General features: G+C 35.4%; 1 protein-coding gene across 8 annotated transcripts in view; it reads left to right on the forward strand.

Moving 5' to 3' along the window:
- LOC131080024 (serine/threonine-protein kinase EDR1) overlaps nucleotides 1-21,680 on the forward strand; it is a 304,024-nt gene that overhangs the window by 209,494 nt on the left and 72,850 nt on the right. For all 8 annotated transcript variants that reach the window (XR_009114112.2, XR_009114111.2, XM_058018115.2 and 5 more), the window contains 2 exons: nucleotides 17,051-17,162; nucleotides 20,204-20,501. Coding sequence is in view for 6 of the 8 variants with exons in the window: in XM_058018115.2 (XP_057874098.1) it covers nucleotides 17,051-17,162; nucleotides 20,204-20,501 (410 nt within the window). In the remaining 2 variants the exon portion in view is untranslated. The remainder of the gene's footprint in view (nucleotides 1-17,050; nucleotides 17,163-20,203; nucleotides 20,502-21,680) is intronic.

The following is a 21,680-nucleotide window of genomic DNA, read 5'->3' on the forward strand; positions in this document are numbered from 1 at the left end:
GGTCGTTGTGATTGTTGTTAATCCAAGCGGCCTTACGTTGAATATGAATATTTGAGTTGCTGGAAATTTGATTCGATTTACTTGTGCGGAGAATAAAAAAATAGGCAAAAGACACAGGGTTTAAGAAGTCTAAGAATGTAGGAACAATGCACAATCTTTGGTGAAACTCGACTAAGCCTTGCTTTGACATGCAAAGCAACAACTCTAGAAAGCTTAGTGCGATCTCCTAAGGTAAGCACATGATGTTCAAATCACTATCAACAACAAGGTTACCATCAAGGTGATGCTTATCAAAGTGTTAATAGCAATTGAAGTTAAGCTTATTTGAGGATTCCAGTTGACCACACAAGGCAAATTTACAATCAAGAAATTGCTAGTGGTATGGATAAATGAATTTCACATTAATCATTCACAACTCCTATCATCCATCTAATCAACATGAAAGCAAATGAATTGAGAAGTAGAGACCATGCAACTTGTTGAAATGACACATTAATTCACCATAGCTTCAATGAAATCAAATGCTTTTTACAACAAGATCTTGGCAACAATCTTTATCTTCTCTTGATTTAACTTCAATTTTTATTGCTAACTAGCTATTATCTATTGATCAATTACTAACTATTAACCTCCTATTAACCCTTTACAAATAAGAAAACCGAGCCTTATATAGAGAGCTCATTACAATTCAAAGGCTCATATTGATTTGAGATCAATGATCGAGATTACAAGATAAAAACCCTAACCAGGATTTGTTACAACAAACTTCTTTCTGGCCAATAAGGTCATTACAATGAATTGGACACATGTCCATTTTGATTTCTAACTAATGAGAGAATAGGCTAGGTACATACGATAATATTTGATGAGGTGCCATGTTTCACTTGCTCCACCATGAGATGAATCAGGGTTATTGAAGTTGGACTTGCTAATGTGGAAATAACTTGATTGGCTTGAATGCGAATAGTATGCCACATTAGTCTCTTTCGGAACTATTTCCATTCCTTGATCGCTTTCACTCTTCTTTACTCTAACTTGGAAATTTTACTTCTTGTGATGCATTCCCAACTTCAACCTTTGAATCTTGAAGTACTTCCTTAACCTTCTTTGATTTTGAACTTCTTTGCCTTGGACTTGGAACTTGAACTCCTTGATCCTGAATTGTATAGCTTGATGTAGTTCCTGATTTTGTCATCATCCTTATGTCACAAATTGACCTTATCCTTGATGTAGCTGAATATGGGAACAAGTTGCCGATGTGTAACTTGATATCTCCATTTATTTTCTTGATCTTCTTCATTGCGATTGACTCCTCATGTTCTTGATGGATTCCATCTTGAAGTACTTGGACTTGTCAATTCTTGCATTGCAATGTTGAAAATGTGAGGTGTAGGTGTCGCTTTCCACCTAGTCTTGAAGTCTTGATGTTGCCTTGGAATGAACCCTTGATGTCACAACTTCTTCTTCACTCCTTTGGAATTCGTTCTTTGTGATTCCCTTCATGTTGTTGATTCTTTCATTCACATCCTTGAATAGCTGGATCATGTGCTTGTATTAGTGAATCCTTTCCATGCCCTTGAGGTGTCCCTTGTGAAGTTCTTTCAATCCATCAAACCTGAAAGACAAAATATTTGCATCAAAACATTAAGCAATTAATGAGAATTATACTAATACTTTGGTAAATTACTCTTCCTAAATCCCCTCCGAATCTGGAAATGATGTGTCATATGGAAGTCCAATTGAACTTTGTATAAAATCAGAACTTAGAGTCATCTATATTAAATTCTGGAAATGTCATGATAGTGCATGCAATTTGTACTCCAAAATCTGAATGTTACCATCCTTAAGATCTGATCACTACTCAGAAAATCTGAGTCATACCTCCTTCAAATGATTATCAAATTCTGAAGTTAGGTTTCTGAGTAAAGAGATGACTTAATTTTTATAGACACTCAGAAATCTGACTTAAACCTCTTAGGCTGTGTTCTTGGACCAGCCTCTTAATTCCTTCCTCTAACGCCTTGATGTGCAAGAACTCTTCCTTTCAGCTTATAATGAATGAAATTGTGTTGCTGATTAAGGCATATTTATATATCTAATGCCAATGAATTCCTTCAAACTGTCATTTCTTTAATTGCAGATTCCTAGCATTTAGTATTACCTTTTGTTCTTAAGACAAGTTCGATGTATCTTCCTTCAAAGTGAATTCAAATTGACAGGTTCAGATTGATGTTGATGCACTCCTCCTTTCTTCTTTATGACTTTTCACTATATAATTATAGTCTGGTATTGTGCGATTTTATGAGAGAGCAGAAATGATTTTATTTTGAATTCATTATCATTTGAAATTCCCCTTATATATGCGTTTTGGGTGAGAAGTCACACCTCTCCATGCTTTGAACAAGCCGACTTTGTTAATAAAGAAATGTTTTGTTATTTAGTAAATTGCATTATTTACATTTTCTTTTATCTCAATCACCTTGTATTGAATTAAACCCCTTGAAATTTTACTTCACCTCTTAGCCGACTTTGTTAATAAAGAAATGTTTTGTTATTTAGTAAATTGCATTATTTACAATTTCTTTTATCTCAATCGCCTTGTATTGAATTAAACCCCTTGCAATTTTACTTCACCTCTTCGCCGATTTTATATAGATGAAGTGTTATCTTGCTTTGAAACTCCCATCAACCTCCATCCATCGATCTTCTTTAGAGGTTTAAATTTTAAAACTCAATGACTTCTAACCCTTATCCTTGGAGGTTCGATTTTAATTTCAACCTTGATCCTTGGAGGTTCGATTATAATTTTAACCTTGATCGTTGGAGGTTCGATTTTCATCTTATTTTAACTTCCATCCTTAGAGGTTCGATTTTGATTCTAACCTCAATCCTTGGAGGTTTGATCGTCTCAACTCTCATCCTTGTGACTTAGGAGTCTCATCCGTCTCACCCACTTAAATTGATAAGCATGTTTTATACTTAGGCAATTTTGCCAACTTGCATTTCTAGAGGTTCGAATTCTGGACTTAACTATTTCTAACCTCCATCTTTGTGACTTAGAAGAGCGAATTTCATCTCCTTATGCGTTTCAACTTCCAGCCATGTAGGTTGAATTTGCTTTGTCATTTGTTTTAACTCTCATGTTTAGAAGTTTGATGTCACGTCCCCTCCTTGATCGTTATATATAACCTAAACAAAGCAATTATTGTTATTAATTAATATAAAAATTTCCAACAAATGATTATTTGAAATTTATCTATTTATTAAATCTTATTATTTAATTAATATTTATTACTAATAATATTCTGGAAATATACAAATAAAAATTAAATTAATATATTATAAACATAATTTACATCTTCATCGTCCTCATCCACGTTGCAGACTTGATCGTTGCTACCATGGACTAATATGATTAAAAGGATTACAGACCTGATGTTACTGTTACAGATCTGAGAGCATCAATGTCATGTCCCCATGACTAATGTACAGAATACAAATTCTTTGTAATACATTCTTTGTTCCGAGATTACAAATTTTTAAAGTAATTCCTTATCGAATTAATTTAATGATGGCAAACTAATTTAATTAATCGTTATTCTTAATTTAATAACAAAATAATAATTGGTGTTTACTGGATAAATTGATTAGTAATTTAACCATTGGTTACTTAACCATGGCGTCGAAGGACAAAGACGTGACTATAGAAAGACTCGCATCTTTCTGAATAGTCATATCCTAACAACATGGTCTATGAAAGATTATTTATGTCGGGTCTGGGTAAGGGACACAGAAGGGAGAAAAAAAAGGGGAACATGATAGAGGGGGATTATCGAACAGGAAAGAATATTACCAAATACCGAAGGCTGTAATAATGAGATCAGAACTGTTATAAAGTTACAGGCAGTAACATCCTTGTTCTCGGTAGTATGCACAGGGATATACTTAATACGTATGCCTAATTTATGAAGTCTGATAATGTCTTTATGCAGAATTTTAATGATAATATTAGCATAGACTGAAATATATATTAAAGTAATACATAATATCATGACAGTGGCAGACCAGATCTGACATGCGTCAGATCTGTTTGCCATTACCAGCCACTAAACATATTAATAACTAGTAATGTTTTAAGTAGTGGTAGTATTAGTAATTTATATAATAGGATATTAGCAAATACATAAATAATTGGTAATATTATTTAAATCATTTATATATATATATATATATATATATATATATATATATATATATATATATATATATATATATATATATATATATATATATATATATATATATATATATATATATATATATATATATACTCAACTCAGCATAAGGAATAATATAAGGATTGTAAATATAGATATTGATAATAATAGATTATTAATATAATAATTATAATTAATATGATACCTTTAGAAAATGTTCTGTAGTAATACATAATAATTCATATAACTAGTAATTAATAAATACATAAATGATTTATAAATGAATCAGACTAAGATTAATTATTTAGTATGGTAAGTTAGCAAGAACTTGATAGATTAAAGAACGATAGAACATCGCAGATTTGATTCATAGTCTCGACTCTTAATCAAGTTAAGTAATAAGTACTTTGTAAATACATTAATTATGGTTAAAATAGACAAAATTCTACAAGGGGACATTACATTTGAATTTTGAGACTTAGATTTTAACTTACATCCATATGAGTTGAAAGTCTCATCTTTCATCTTTTCAACCCTCATCCATATGACTTGAGATTTTCACCTTAAGTTAGTTCGCTTTGTCATCTTTTGGGAAATTTGCCTTCATTGTTTAGCTTGTCCTTTTGGATGTTCAAGTTTTGCCATCAATAATTTTAACCTCCAGCTATGTAGGTTGGAATTTGTTTTAACTTGGCTTCAACTTGCTTGTTTAGTGGCTCGGTTTTGACTTGATGATTTCCAGCCCTTACTGTTACAGCTTAGAAGTTTCACTCCTTTGTTTTAATATTTTTACCTCTCTTTCTTTTCCAGCGAACTTTATATCATGCAAGTTACATCTTTCAGCACCTTGGTTTCATCCTTCCAGCGAACTTAGGTTGATGCACATCTCTCCTTTACTAAATAATTCATCAACTCATATCCTTGCGTCTTGAGGGTTTCATCTTTTGTCTTCCTTCCTGCGAGCTTCATGTCCCTTAACATCATTTTTGACTTTGTTTACCTTTCAGCTGTCTAAGTTCCGATCTTCTTCAAATTCATTCTGTTATTTGTCCAACTTGCTTCCTTCTAATTTCTTGATTTTGACTCCTCAAGTTCGTGTTATCTTACCTTCCAAGTTTAGATGTCGATCTTCATCTTACATTAGTTAGGGTTAGAATTGGTGTTAAATTAGGGTAAGGTTACTTAAATGCTCCTTCTCATGATCTTAGGTTGATTCGCAGTTTTCTTAGTAATTTGCCAGCTCATATCTTTAGGGGTTCGACTTGATACTTAAGTATTTCAACTTACACCCTTGGAGGTTCGATTTTGATGTTTGATAATTTTCAACCCTCATCTGTGGGACTTAAGATTTTCATCTTTCATCCTCCTAAGGGGCCCGATTTGTCTTTACCCTTTGAATTATGCGAATCGGCCTCTTCCTTTGAACATTTATTTCTCTTCTAAGGAAGGTCAAGTTCCTATGCTTTGAGGTTGATTTTGAATCTCTTTCTGATCATTGGGAATCAAGTTTGAATAGGCATTTAGTTTCCAATCAACTTAAGTTGATCCGTAGGTAACATTGTAGTGCTTGTTTACTTCTCTCCAACTTAAGTTGGTGCGGAGGAGGTTAAAATGTTCTTCATCAATCTTCCTTACCAACGTAGGTTGATTCGCAGCCCCTTTCTCATCATTGGAGGTTGAAATTTGAACTTAAGCAATTTTACCTTCTTACCAACCTAGGTTGATCTGCAGGCAGTTAGAGACTTCCTACCAAACTAAGTTGATCCGTAGGGTCTCATACTTAGAATTTTTTTTGGGTTCCTATCAACCTAAGTTGATGCACATGGCTGTTGTAGAACTCCTAAGTTGATCTTTGCAACATATTGGCATTATTGATAACTTCCTACAACCTCAAGCAATTTTGCAACGTGACCACAACCTGACATCTCTTACTCATTAGCAAAGGTTAACGACTAAAGAAACTAAGAAAATTAAAACACCTAATCTAAGCAAAAAGTGGGGTTCCCCATTTGCAATGGGGCGATGTGTTAAAACGTCACAACAGTACCGTTTTTGGCTCTTTTGCATACATTTTATATTTTAGAGGAGAAGAATATATATGAACTTTGGAAAAACAAAAAACAAATATTTTTATAGAAATGTGTTATAAGAAAATAATACGTAAATAAATTTGTATAGGTCCATCAGAGTGGAATATTATGTACAATTTATTTTATAGGAACATTTTTCTTATATGCATCCTTGCCATTGTTTCTTATTATGTTTTGTTTCTATATCGATATCTGATACCTATCTTTATCCAATATGTGTTTCATTTGTATGCAACTCTTATTCAAAATTAAAGTTTATTTACATCCCCTTCAAAATTGCTCCCACAAGTATTTAAATGATTTTTTTCATGTGAAGGACAAACTTACTGTGATCATGATGAGAGAAAATGTACTTCATTATATTTTTGAAAGTTATTGTTGCTTTCCATGTAAATTTGTTGCAGATTAAATATTTACAAGTATCATTGAAATTGATTTTTGGCTCTTTTGTGAACTGCTCTAATTTATAAGGTGAAATATATATTAAAAACTTAGGAAAAATGGAAAAAAGACAAATATTTTTAAAGAAATTGGTCATAATAAAATAATGTATATAAAGATATATAGTTACATTAGAATGGAAGTTTATGTGTACTTTATTCTATAGGATTTTTATTTTTTCTTATACACATCCTTTCCATTCTTGTTTCACATGATGTTTTGATTGCTGTCATGTTCCTTTGTTTGATGTTTTTGGTAACATAAGTACAAATATAAAAGGAAAATTGGCATGGTGCAACAAATAGTCTCTATGGCATTCTTCCAGGAGGGAAAATTACATTCTTGGAACCTGTTGGCACGGGAAAAGTATGCTCTTCGATCGGTCAGCATAGAATAGAATGCTAAGTATCCTATCCTATCTTGAATAAGGAAATCCCTAATGCTGTTCGGACTAATCAAACTGGATAACTCCAAGGTTCCAACTATCAGGTCTTGATTGCTCAAGTTAACTCAACGGTTTGATGTGTTTTGCTAGTAAACACAAGGGGACTTATGAATTGGGCAAGCTGGTCTGCATCTGGCGATGCCTTGATTCTCAAACTGGGGAAATAAAAAACAAAAGTGATAGGGTTTAGCAATCCTAAGGACAATGATAGTAACAGTTGGTGCTACAGGTGGACAGATTTCACATAAACTAATTCCTACTCAGCTAGAGATATACTCGACTCCATAGGAATAGTGAAAGCTCCAAGGGATACAAAAGATTTTCAGACTATGGATATTCATTCAGGCACCCAATTTTGGTAGAGCCTAAGATAAACACCCACAGTTGAACTAAGAATAATATTGGTTCAGACTAACCATGCACGGGGACCTACAATCAGCAAGTCTCCAATGGTATGAACTTGAAATCAAATCAGATACCGTAACACTTCACCATTAAGATCGTTGATCTTTAATTAGCTAAATGGAGAGAAACCTTGCAAACAAGTTTGGGCAAATGGGAAAACACCATATTTCAATGCTTTATTCATTTGCTCAAGTTGCACTTACAACAATTTCTGCCCAACAACTTCTACTCTATTCAACTTCTACTCCTAATTAGCTAGTTGTCTAACTCTAAAAAATCTAACCTACTAAAATTCTAACCACCTTACAAAGAGAGAGGCACTGGCCTTTTATAGATTTTACATTTTGAACCAGTGGCCAGGATTGAATTCATCCAATGGCTTTAATCTTCCTTCTAGAAATTTTGACAACTTTAACCCATACCTAGTAATTCTCATAACTTCCCAACTGCCTCTTTTTAACCACTTTCAACTACCTCCACTACAGGACGAAATGGACAGCTTTGGGTAGATGGAGAAATAAATAACCTTTTAGCCTTATTGCATTGTATTAGATTGATCCAAAAGTAGTTATTTTCCAATATAATAATTCCCTTTGACAATAAAGTATTTCTAGTTGTCATTTCCAACTATGAATTCTCTGAGTTCGCATACTTCCTATAGGATTTTGTGTGAGCACTTGCCTTCAAACTTGTTGTTGGTGGTGGCGGTTTCGCCTTCCCGATCTTTGGGACACGTTCTTCGTTGGCACTGCAAGCCGCTAAGATGTCCTCCTTTACCATTACTCAATCACCTCGTGCCTCAGACCTGAAAAGACAGAAATTTTTTTAGCATGGTTGAGGAGTGTGATCTTAAATACACAAATGAATGCCAATAGATCCTTATGTCTAGAAAATGAACGTCAATAAATTCCGACTTTCATTCTTCTTAATCTGGAACTCCCTCTAAAACGCATGCCCAAACTTTATTACCTTTTGTTTTGATCTTTTTAAATACTTAGTATTTTCGGTGCTTGTCAAGGGACGCATAATAGTTGAAGTTAAGCTTACTCAAATCTCCAGTTGACCACACAAGGCGCACTTACTAGCGGCAAGAGGCTAGTGGTATGGATTAAGGATTCCACAGAAATATATTCAACAAATCTTCCACTCAGTCTAATAAACATGAAAACAAATTCTAATCTAAAATTCTAATCTAACTTGGAGGAATTGAGAACCATGAATGCAAAGACAACATTTGAAGAGCAAAATCACCAACAATTCAACAATGATTTAGATTCAAATAGCTGCAGCATATACCAACAATTCTACAAAAACTCTCCCTTACGAATGAGAGACAAGGAGGTATATATAAAGTCTCTTACAAAATGGATGGCCAACATTGATACAAGATCAACGGCCAAGATCATGGCAACAAAACCCTAGAATTGCCCTAATTAGGGTCTACATAAAAAATGGCGCCACCAACATATGGCCCAATAAAAAGATCCCTAGTCATCAAATAGGGAATCTTTTAGAAGATTCCTCCCTGCATCTCGCTCTCTCTCCTAGTATACTCCAAGAATCTAGCCAATATAGAATCTAACTCCTCCATGGAAATGCTAGGCAAGGCATCTTGTTTCAAATCAATCACGTCCAATGAATTCGAGCAAGTTTCCAAAGTGTTCTCCCAATCTGGCATGAGCTTCTGCGAACTATGAACATGAATCAACAAAGAGACCAAGTCATCTATCTGACTCTTCTTCAAACAGTCCAACTGACAAAAATACATAAATTTCATCTTGTCTCTTAATTCGGCTAAGTGTAAACCACTAGCATCACTAACATCAACACCCAATAATTCCTCAATTGAGGCAAGGATCTTCATCTGAATGTCTTGAATCAATCCCTCCATATCCATACAACTCGACTGGGTGTTCTCATAAGTTGATCTCTTCACAGCCAATGAACAATACCAGCCATTAAAATAGTATCTGTCTCCACTGTGCACAATGTTCTCGCTGACCAAGGTGGAATTAGGAATCCTCTTCAAAGTCTTGAGGTGTGGAATAGTCTTCTCTTGAATAAGCCGGAATTCTTCCCATACTCCCTCCAAATACTGTATTCTAAACACGAGCCCTGTTGTCCTATCATATGCCTCGACAAACTAAGGAAATCATTCGCCTGTTTTCTTGCACTCTCAATGCAGTTTTCCACGTCCCAGTGTGTATCCCTCGCTGCCTCATAGTGTGAATGTAGTCCATGATCAATTGCAATAGGGGAAATAAGGGTGGGATTCTCATGCCTTATCCCCACAATATACTCTCTAAGTCTGATACTCTCTTCTCTATACTTATCTTTCTCTTCAATTTCTTTGTCTATCCTGGTGCTGATCGCCTTGAGGTTATCACCAACCTCTTGAAACTCTTTCTCTCTTGATGTACGACCAAGGGCAACTGAAGTAATCTAGAAATCCATAGGAGTAGCAATGTCCGTTGTCACACCTCGAATAGGAACAACAACCTACGCAATCCGCATTCCTGTCTCATCTCTAGCTATGTGCGACAAAATCTCATCTCTCTTGGGTTCTTTCTCCTTATTGCTCCTAGCTAGGTAATCATCAATGTTATCAATAGGTTGTACCTCTATCATTTTCTTGCTCTTTTCCATACTTCTCATCAGCCAATCAGGAATAGCGGCCATCTCCATACCATCATCGAGACACATATCTTGATCAAGCCCTCTCAATGCCGAGATAAGATCATCATCATCATTAGGATTATTCCTGGTCAAATCGTATACCTCATTTCCCAAACTAACCTCCAAGAGGATGGTAGGGGATCCCTGTTGATCATCATTCTGATTTGGTGGTGCAGATGTCGCTATGGCATGTAACTCTTGAATATTCTCTGGTAGTATCATTGTGTTGGAACATTGTTGGGTTTCCTTATTCTACTCTGTTATTTTAATTACCTTAATTGATGTGACATTGAGAGGTGGTGAAGGAATGATAGTCTTTTGTCTCTTCTTCTTCACCTCCTCAATCTTCTTCCCTCTGGCATTGACTCCTCCTGGCGTGTTTTTCCTTATCTTTGGAGCTTGATTCTCTTCGTCTGCATGAATCCTGACATCACTGATAGTCCTCTGATCATCTTCGGAAGTAGACTCTTCCGGCTTCATCTTTTCATAAGTGAAGGAAACACCCATATCAACTAACTTATTCATCCGAATATCTACCCATGTATGGGAGAAACTCAAGACCTCTCTCACCAATACATTCAGATCAATCTCCTATGATTCTGACGAATTGGGCAATAAGATTGCCTTCTTCATTTCATTCTGATACTGTGGATGCGTATGATCCCTGTCATCTAACACCTGATCAGGAATGAGGAAAAGTCCACACTTCATGAAATCCACTGACATTCTGGACCACATTCGTCCTTTCACTGCCTGCTCGTCCAACAGGTTGGCCCAATAATCTTCTATGTGTACCTTGTGGATGAACTTCTCTCCCCTGATCCTTCCAACTTTCTTATCGGGATCAAATCTTTCTCTTTTCTTGAAGGTTGCAAATCGATAAAATGCAAGCTCCTCACTTGCAATGCTGGCGGCTAAGGCAGACTGACAAGCCTCCAACGTCTTCCCAATTGAAATAGGGAATGTCATGCCTGTCCTATGCTTCTCTCTCTGAATGGAATTAAACTCTAAAAGTTGTTGCACCACTTCCAACAAGATCATTCTGTCAGACGGATACTTAGGAAGCCTGTAGGGTTCAGATTGAAACCCATGAATCCTAAGGTACATGAAAGTGGGAAACTGAATATACCACGATCCATATTTCTCTATTAGCTTTGTTGCCTCCTTGGACAATCTTCTGTGGATTCCGCCTTGCAGCATCCGAGTGATGTACATGGTGAATGCACCATTCACTCTCTTATAATCCTCAATTCTATACATGTTTAGTTGGGGGTAGCACTCATGACTCCTGAATTGTCCTTGCCCATTCCCGACTTCACCTTTGCATATCAATCCTTTATATGAAATAAACCGTGCAAGCAGGTATGCCAGGTAGGAAGTCGTGGCGTATGCCTTGGACCGCTCTACATTCTTCAGCTGAAAGTCCAGATTGTCACTTATGATTCTAGACCAATTTATCATTGTCCCTCTTAGACAATCCTGGATGAAGTAGAACATCCATCCATCAAATATTGCACCCTATGGCATCCCCATCACTCTGTTAAGTAGGAATACTAAGTCACTATATTTCTCTTCAAAGACTGTGCACATGAGTGTCTTTGGAGCCTTGGAATGATGAAGCCTAGGCTTGATCATCCACTCTTTGTTTATCATACTCTTACATGCATCCATCTTCTTCGTGTACTGCTCTTCATATTCATCCTCAGTTGCATCCTTCATATCTACTCTGCGTGGAATTCCAAACACCTCAGCTATCGCATCCTTAGTAAGGTAGGCAATGACAATGCCCTTAGGAGTCTTGATCATTCGCAAGCGAGGATCATAACATCGTGCACACTCTAGGCTAAGCTCACTGCATTGTATGGACTGTGGAAACCCAACGACTTGAAAAATACCACACTGCATAATGTTTGCATATGCTGGGGAAGGAATCTGATTTCCGACTCTGAACATCCGCTGTCGCATCAGGTTTAGGCTGAGGAAATGCATGTTTGTATCCACAATCTCCTTCCATCTGGATGAAATCTTGGATTCTGGATAGAATCCAGTCTCCAGTATCTTTTGTTGTTCTCTTCATTCCTTAAATCCGGATTTCGACATCGCACCTGTACGAAGCTTGAAGTTAGAACTTAGGAAAAAATACAATATTCTTAATAGAATTCCTGACTTCCTAATGATTTTAAGCTAAATTAAAGCATGAAGTCAGGAAAATAGTCCACACTCTAGGTAGATCTTAACAATTTAAACACAAAATGTGACAAGACTAGGGTATGAAACTTTCATGAAATCAACACTTCCTTATACTTGGAACTTTCGTGCAAATCATAGTGCAAAGGAGTATACCGGATTAAGAGTGACTAGGGAAAGGTGTGAAAGGTTGTGTTTTCACAAAAAATTATGTCTGAAGACACCTTCCACAGTCAACAATGGAGGTCACAAATCTGAAGACAACCTGCAACTAAATGAATCAACCTCTCAAAACATGTTGCAATCTTCAAAATATGCACAAACTTGATAAAAATCAGTCTTGATGATGAAACAAATCAATTTTGGGAACATAGGTATGGCTGGTAAAAGATAAATTTTCTGAAGACAAGCTGCCATGGCGAAGTTGCAGACCTGTAACAGCCTTCAAATGGTCTGAAAATGATCCCAAAATGTCTCCAAAATGCCTCCAAATGCAAATCACTAAAATTGCAGCTGGCTGTGCAAAAAGTTAGGTCTCTAAAATGAATGTACAGCCAACAATGGAAGTCACCTTGCTGTGATAATGGTGTTTAGGCTCAGATCTGAATCAAATGACAGCAAGTAGGAATAATGGCAGCCACCAAGTGTGAAGGGAATTCACCAAAATATGCTTCAACACTAGTAAAATAAAAATCGAACTTTTCAGCTATGGCGCCATCTTCTATAAATCTGAAAATGATCATCAATGCACCTCAATCTGCCAACAATGGAGGTCAAAACGAGTAAGAAACCTGGCGATATCAAGGAGAATCACTGTTGTTTGGGATGGAAACCCCAAACACAAAAAATCGCCTTCACCAAAAAATCGTGATTTTCACCAAAATGGCGAACTTCATAATCAAAAATCTGAGAACAGTGGAGTGACTAAGCCTCAATGGCAGCAAAGGAGTGGATTGTCCAGCTGGCTGGAATGGAGGAACAAGTCTTCAATCTAACACTTCATCAAAACACCAACTCCAAAATCGCCTACTATGGAGAAAATCGCCTTTGCATGGAATCCACCTGGCAAACTTAATAATAAAATATTGTTAGACTCCTTCCTTTAAACTAACTTTCATCACCAAATTTCACGACACAAGCAATGTGGGATAAAACACTTGCTCTTATACTTGCTTGGGTGAAACTAACTTGCTTCTAGAAGGTTGAAAACATTAAATGCTTATTGCAAATCATTTATTAATTGCTTTTATCTTTTAAATAATCATTGCCTTTTATTAAAACAATTAAAATGGGGCTCATTTATTAAAATATTTCAATTTAAATCAAAATGTGCCAATTGGGGAAAATTGATCTGAGTAAGGATTGAAAAATCCTCACCAAAATCACTTTAAAAATCGCCAAGTATCCCCTTAGGGGAAAATCGATCCTAGTTTGGATGAAAATCCAGACTCAAAATTTATCAAATGTGCACAAAAATGGGCGACGGCAAAATCGATATGAGTTTGGAATGAAATTTCCACTCAAAAATTAAGTCATCACCCAAAAGTACCCCTTTGGTGGAAAATCAACCTCAGTCTGGATGAAAATCCGAACTCAAAACTATGAAATGCACTCCCAGTGGAAAATCGCTATGAGTCTGTATGAAAATCCGGACAAAAATCCTAAAAAACTTGTCACAAATACCTGCTGGAAAATCGACCTAGGTGTGGAATGAATGCAAACATCATCAGCAACCTATCCATACCTCCCTGGTGGAAAAACGTGGGTAGTCAAGATAAATCCTGACACTTAGTCAAATTTTAATGCTTCCAGGGGAAAAACGACCCTAGTATGGATTAACAATGGTGGAAAAATGAGGCAAGTATGGATTTCAGGGGAAATCCATGTCCAGTGTGGATTTTGATTGGGGAAAACCATGGGTAGTTAGGAATATGAGGGGAAAAGCACCTCTAGTATGGAATTTTGACCTTTTAACCCTTAGAATATAGATTTCACTCTGCAAAATGATGATTTTCTAGTCAAAATCACTTAGAAACTCTGAAACTTAATAAAACTCAATCAGACTTAGGCAAATTCCTAAGAAACTGGAGCGTAACACGAGAATCTATCGGGATAAAGTGTGAAATCAACCTGAATAATTTTCTAGGAGCGAGAAAACAACTCCAAAAAGTCTGAAAACACCTTAGCACTTGAAATCATCGACGAGGACATTTAAAATCATGTTAACGCTCCAAAAGGGTCTACACTTGGGACAAAATTAGGATCATTAAAATATCGATTTTACGCGCTTGATCCTATAACCTCAAAACCCTAAACGACACTAGGCACGATCAAAATTTTGAGACTTGGGCACTAGAAACACAAAATTGCCCACTAAGCAGCCAAAACCCTAACCTAAGAACACAGAAAGCCGAGAAAGAGGGGGTCCCCATTAGCAATTGGGCGATGTGTGAAAAGGTCACAACAAGACGATAGCAAGAGCCTTTGAATAGAAAGATTTCACTCCTTTTAGAAAAGACCGAAGCTCCAACTTGTTTTAAAACGTTTAATAGGTTAGCCTTTTTTGGTGTTTTGGCAGCTTTAAAAGGGGGGAAAAAACGACTTCACTTTTGGACTTGTGCCCTTTTTCTTCTAAAAGATGAAACTTCATTTTTTCTTTGATTTTAAAAACGCTTAGCACCTTTGGTGTTATTTTCCAAGTGTGTAGCGATTTTGGAGAGCTCGGCCATTTTCAATCTTATCAAGGGTGTAAGCAAGTTTCTCGTTTTGAAAACACTGAAGTTCTTGGGGGGAAAAATACCAAACCTTGTTCAAATGTTGGAATAAACTCAGGCATTAGGTTTTTGCTTTAGGCTATTCAGGGGGGTTTGAGCCAGTAGAAATCAGACCTCATCCCTGCCTTAGCACATCAAACAGTTCATTCTTCTCTCTCACATGCTAGCAGGGAATTGAAAAAGGGGGTCCCCGTCAGAGACGGGGATGATGTGCCAAGCACAACAGAACCCATATATGTTAGCTAGGGAAGAGTAAAACAAGTAAGTCACTTGTGAGGTTTGAGGTTCGAAATATGTTATTTTTGGTGATAAAAAAATTTCAGATTTGTTTTTGGATGCCTCAATGTTTCTGTTCACAGTTTCATGGGTTCAATGTCATTTTGCTCTCTTTTTCCATTGCATAGAACCTATACCAAAACAGATGTGTTTTAATTAATACTAATTACAATCACAAAGCTATAATAATTGTTCAAATGGTATTATTTACAAGTTTTGGAGGTTTTTTTAGATTATTCAGGAGGGACAATTTGACAAATATTGCATATTAAATGCTTTGTAATTTTGGGCTATGATCAGTTTTCTTCATGCACATCTGTATGGCGAGTGCTTGTAGCTCAGGGGAGCATGCCTTAGAAGGAGGATGACCTGTTTATTGCCTAAAATTAACATGACTATGAGGGTACAGAACTGATATACTCATCAGGAATTGATGTTGTACAGCTAATTATATCTTATGCAGCGACATTCATTCATTTTGTTTAGTCAAGGTGATATAGGTTGTTTGTGTCATGACTTACCCTTTTTCTTATCAATTGGAATTTACCTCTTCCCCTGTATGTATTTTGTCAATTTATTCTATGTCAATGCAATTCAACAGTTTTTTGGTTTCTTGGAGGAAAATGATTTCCTTTAGCAAGTGCTCGCAGGCACCAACTTTATGTGCACACAAGTTCACCCCTATTCTTATCTTTTGATGTCTTTGTGTGTGCTATGGTTGCAAGTATGCTATAGTTCATTGTCTTAGATTCTTCCATGTTTTATGCTTCAATATTTCAGAATTTTCAGTTGAATTTTTGGTGTTCTAAACTTGACATCTGAGTTATTGAACTGTGTTTACATTTATAATTTTATTTAAAGAACAATAACTGTTTTGGTCTGCAATGTTTCTAACTATAGAATGCGAGAAATATAGAATTTTAATGTACATAAAATTTAATTTGTTATAGAAATTAATAAAATTCAAGCATGGAACCAGTTGCCCATTTCTTAAGTGATTGTGCTTTTTTTTAACTGTTCAGTTTTTAAAAAATATTGCCTCAAATTCATGATTAGTTTTTCCTGTCAATTTTTAAATTTTTTTTTTTTGATATATTTAAATATCTTATCATCAATGTTTCCTCACTGAAATTTGAGGGTTATCGTTGGATTTGCCTGAAATGCTTGTCCATTATTTGATATCTAGATGTCCCTACAACTATGTGAAGCATTGTTTAACCTCTTTTAATTTGATCTTCAGTTATGGAGATTGCAGGCAATTTTTTATTTTTCCAATATTATACCTGCTCTGTTTTAACACATTTTAACATGTGCATGATTTGTTTAGATACAGTAAATGTGTTCTCATTATCTTGTTTTCATATAGAAGGTTTGATTGGTTTTGTGGCAATTGGCTACCATAATATAGGACATATGTGGTTCAATTTTGGAGATTAAGATGACTCTCTTGTAGTTTGCTTGCTTTGTTGTTTCCTTATTTAATATTTTTATTAAGTTATTGATTTGAATAAATTTGTTTTTGTGTATCCTGGATCTTAGAGCTGTTCGAGCAATGAAAGAAGCAATGAAGCAAGAACAACTTGTTAAAAGTGAAGAAGGGGCAATTGGAGATGAGAAAAGCCAAACTGTTTGGAATAATCAGTCTGAACATGTTGGTTCCTTTTTCCTTAAAGAATAATTGTTTATGATACTGATTCTGCAATCTCAATTTATCATTGCCATTAAATTATTCGTTGCATCCACACATTTATAAGTAAATTTTAGGGTAGTTATAGGAGTTAGTTGGTAGACAATTGTGTTTTTCTCTGCAATTGTTAAGCTTCTTAAACAGACTTTGTGTAGTCAATGAATGCATCGTAATCCTTGGCTAACCATCTTTGGTCTGCTTCTAAAAGAACTTCATGTGTGAATAAAGACATATTTAACTACTCTTGTCTTTTCATTATTTCAAGTATTAGCTCTATCAAAAAGTAAACATTTAGCATTGCTGACTAAAATAAATCAGGTTTGATACAAGATCTCCATGCCCTTGGGCTCCAATAAACTCAGGCAGAGACCACAATGCAGTCAGGACCAAGAGATCAATTGATCTTTATGATTGATAGAGCAAAGAGAATGAAGAAGAGAATTACGAGAAGTAGCCAAAGAAACCCCAATTGTACAAATCCAAGGCTAAAGTCCATTTCAAAGTCGAAGTTGGATTTAGTGTTGTAGCCAAAAAGCCAAAGATCAAAACTTTTCCACTTCAAATAATCATGTGAATGATTACTGGGTGGAAATAATACGACACCTTCAATTACTAGACGAGTGTGGGTCAACCTCCAAACCAACTTGAAAAGTCAATACAACCTTTTGATGAGGGAGGTTGAGAAAACAGAGTTGGAAAAATATTTCATAGATGGAGAGATAGAAGCATCTAAGAGCAACATTCCAAGTATCGAAACCATCATACATTGGTTTTTCCAATGCCCATGTGCAGCCTCCTTATGGTATTTGCTTTTACAGTGTTTAATCTTCCATGGGTCAGTAGCTGATTAAAGCATAGAGAAGTTGTCTGCCTAAGGGTCAAAACCTCCTCCCTTTGATGCAGTCTAGCATCATCCTTATGCTTTGGAACATTTGGAAGGCAAAAGACGACGAAACTTTCTAGCAGGATAGCAAGGATATCATTAATGTTTGGGAGAAGATCAATATGAATATAGCTGAACCTAAGATTTGTCTACCTCAAATTGTAACTTTAAAACGGGAGAATTTATGTAAATATCTCTCTTTGCAACCGAGGACTTCAATAATGCCTGTCTTTCGACCTAAAAAAGAATATCAGTTGGATAGACCTTGGACAGCCCCTCCTTTTGCGTTCAGTAAATTCAACACAGGCAGTCCCTCGAGGGACAATCTAGGTTAAGCTAGCCAGAAAGGTATTGGTAGATATTCAGATAACTTTGTAGCCTTCTTCTTTGCTGAAAAATTGGGACTATAACCAACTATTACCAAAGATTAAATTTGTTTAGTAAGGGATGCAAGAGGCTTTCAAAATTGGGTTGCAAAAACTTCAAATTCAATCTGATTCAAAGGTAATTATCATTTTGTTATCTAATCCTAAGGTATCCATAGAAAAAATTTGCAAAGAGAGTGGAGGAAGATTCAAAGCTTGCAGGACAAATTTCAGGAGGTTCGATTCAACCATTTTCCTCGAGAATGCAATAAAGTAGCGGATGGGCTAGGCAATTAGGCTCCTGACAAATACAACCCTTTTTGTCATGTTTTTCTCCTTCAGTGGTGGTCAACTAAGATTCAAGAGGATCTGAGAAATATTTTAGTTTTTGATTTTTCATAATGAATTTTAATGTGTCCTTTTCTGTATATTGCTCAAGCTTGGACTAATAACTTTTAGACTTGGCATAGTCAAATATGTACACTTTAACTTTGCTTCAAGAAGGGGCAATGACAACCAGACACACGGTCAGACAACATGTAGCTTCCTATCATTCATAGAGGGATCCATTAACAAAAAATTGAAAAACAAATAACTGAAGCATGCCAGATCAAATAAGTAAGTACAACCTAAATGCACCGTTGGAGTGCACCCAAGCTCCTATCATCAGCCAAGGAAACCTAGTAACTACTCCATTGATCGAACAAAAACAAAACCTATTAACCACTTTCCCAACTCAACCAACAAGTAACTAAACCAAACCAAAGCAATTATTGTTCAACTTTAAGAAGCAAATAGATGACATCAATTTTTGATGCTGAATCTGGTTTATGTAGGCGTGAAGCAAAGCAATATTTTAATTGCAAAGAAGTAGAATGTGAACTTATAAGTTACTAAAGAAAGAGACTGTCATGCAGTTTGTAGTTCTATGTAAATACAATATTGCATTAATCAAGTTCTGTTACTGGTGTCTTGCATTGTTATTGGGTTTTGCTAGAGACTGCACATAGAATGATATTGTTATATACTAAAGAGCTAAAAGTGAATGAGATTGAGAGAAATAGGTGTTTACTCAGAGAGAGAGAGAGAGATAGAGAGAGAGAGAGAGAGAGCACAACCTTGTATTATTGAAAATAGTGTACAGATAAAGTAGGTACAAACTAAAAATAGACAGAAGTTACAACAAATGGCAGTTACGCCCTCATAACTAAAGATAACACTGATTTATAATAGCAGCTATATTCTCACCTTTTGTAACAGCACTGACAACCTTTTGCACTGCTTATCATGTTCTAGGAAAGTTTCATAACTTATATATAATTTTTTGAAGTAATTGTTTTCATAAAATTTCTTTACTATTATTGAACCATTGCTATTCCATCTGCATTTATTGATTCTGGTTGGTTAAAGACTTAAAATCTTGTTTTTCGGTTTACTTTATTGTTGTTCACATCTGTAGGTATTTAGTGTCATGTTTATATTGATACAGACACTGGTGAAAGTTGACCTTAAACTTGCATTTTGATCTTCCTTTATGGGTGTCAGTTTTGAACTTTCTGGGGAATTTCATAAATTTTAGTTTTTACATACCTCCATATCTGATTAAAACATTGTAGATTTAAACAACATTTTTCTGTCTTTAAATTGTTTTCTTGTCATACTAGTTAAATCAAGTTTGAAAATGTGATGCTAAAGGCAAACAACTGTAAGTTTTATCTTTCGAAATACTGTTCAGGCTAACACAGCTTTGTCTTCAGGCACTGAACTTCGTTGCCAGTGATGAAGGAAGCAGTTCTAGAGAAAGGACAGAATCCAGTTATTCAAAGGATCCTGAAAAACACTCTCATAGGGCTATTTCAGTACCTTCATCGCCACGAGAATTTCAGAAGAATCTTGTGTCTGTAAGAGGGATGGATCATTCAAAATCTGTTGACATAATTACTTCATGGAATCGAGTGTTAGAGTCTTCACCACTTACTTCCAAACCATTATTACCATTCTTAGAATGGAATATAGACTTTTCGGAGCTGAGAGTTGGTGTCCGTGTTGGTATTGGTATGTTTCCTGTTACATATTTATTAAGATGGATGGTGTAATAATCAGGTCTGCTAATTTGTTCCAGACAATTTGTTGGTTTATGCTATAGTATTACATTTAGACAGCATTGGCACAGCAAACTGAAATTGTACATGGAATATAATTACATGGGTGTAGAATGGGAAGAACATGGTGAATTGAACCTTAAAGCATGGCAGAGTTTTTTCTTTGAAAAAACATAAAAAATATGAAAATACATGGGCTATTAAATGAACTCATTTTTAAAATTTAATGCATTTTTTTTAATAATGTTTTTTTTTAAAAAGCAGGTTTGATAGGCTGACAGTCTTGCCAATTTTACCCTATACACCCTGGCTGCCAGGCTTCAATTGAACACAATTGATTGCATGTCTTTTTATGTTTAACACTTATAAGATTAATGCCATTGCATATTCGAGAATAATAGCATCCTATATAAAGAACCCCATAGTGTACCCATTTTTTCTTTCTAGCTTTGAACTATAGAGTCTTAGTGAATAGGATTGTAAAAACATGGTTAGTGGTCAGGACCTATAGTCCTTCCAATTTATATGAATTAAAAAGTTTTGGATGCATGGTAAATATTACATACAGCGAATCTTTAATAATAGATTATAGTGTCATGTGATGTGTGCCACAGGTATCTAAATTCTAAATATCTTGGTGATATATTTTTTTATGTCAGAAGAAATTTTACAATTGGCTTTCAGCTTCAGAGAAATGTTGAAACTTCAGTCCTTAGATATGTGACTTATTTCTCTTCGGTAATTCAATAAATGATTCACCAACACAGATTTATCTTTCCTTACATGATATATGGAAGTTTTAATATCATTGAAACAACATTCTGAGGCTTCTAAATGATACATTCACAGCTATATGGCTGTTATGTACTTCACATAACTACTTTGCAATTGCGCATGAGAACACACACACATGTGAAATGGCTATATATCAGATTTGTATACCTTTTATGCTATCACCAACATGCAACTCTTCTTTATTCCAATAGTATGCCAATTCTTTAACTAATTTGAGGTTGAATTCAACAGCAACTTGTATTAGTTGCTACGAACAAGTACTTTGCATGTAATCAGTTGAACATATAAACTCGATGTTTTCTTGAATGGTTGAGAATCTTGAGATAGTGAAGTAGAT

Source organism: Cryptomeria japonica, chromosome 3 (assembly GCF_030272615.1).
Source record: "Cryptomeria japonica chromosome 3, Sugi_1.0, whole genome shotgun sequence".
NCBI classification, from domain to species: Eukaryota; Viridiplantae; Streptophyta; class Pinopsida; order Cupressales; family Cupressaceae; genus Cryptomeria; species Cryptomeria japonica.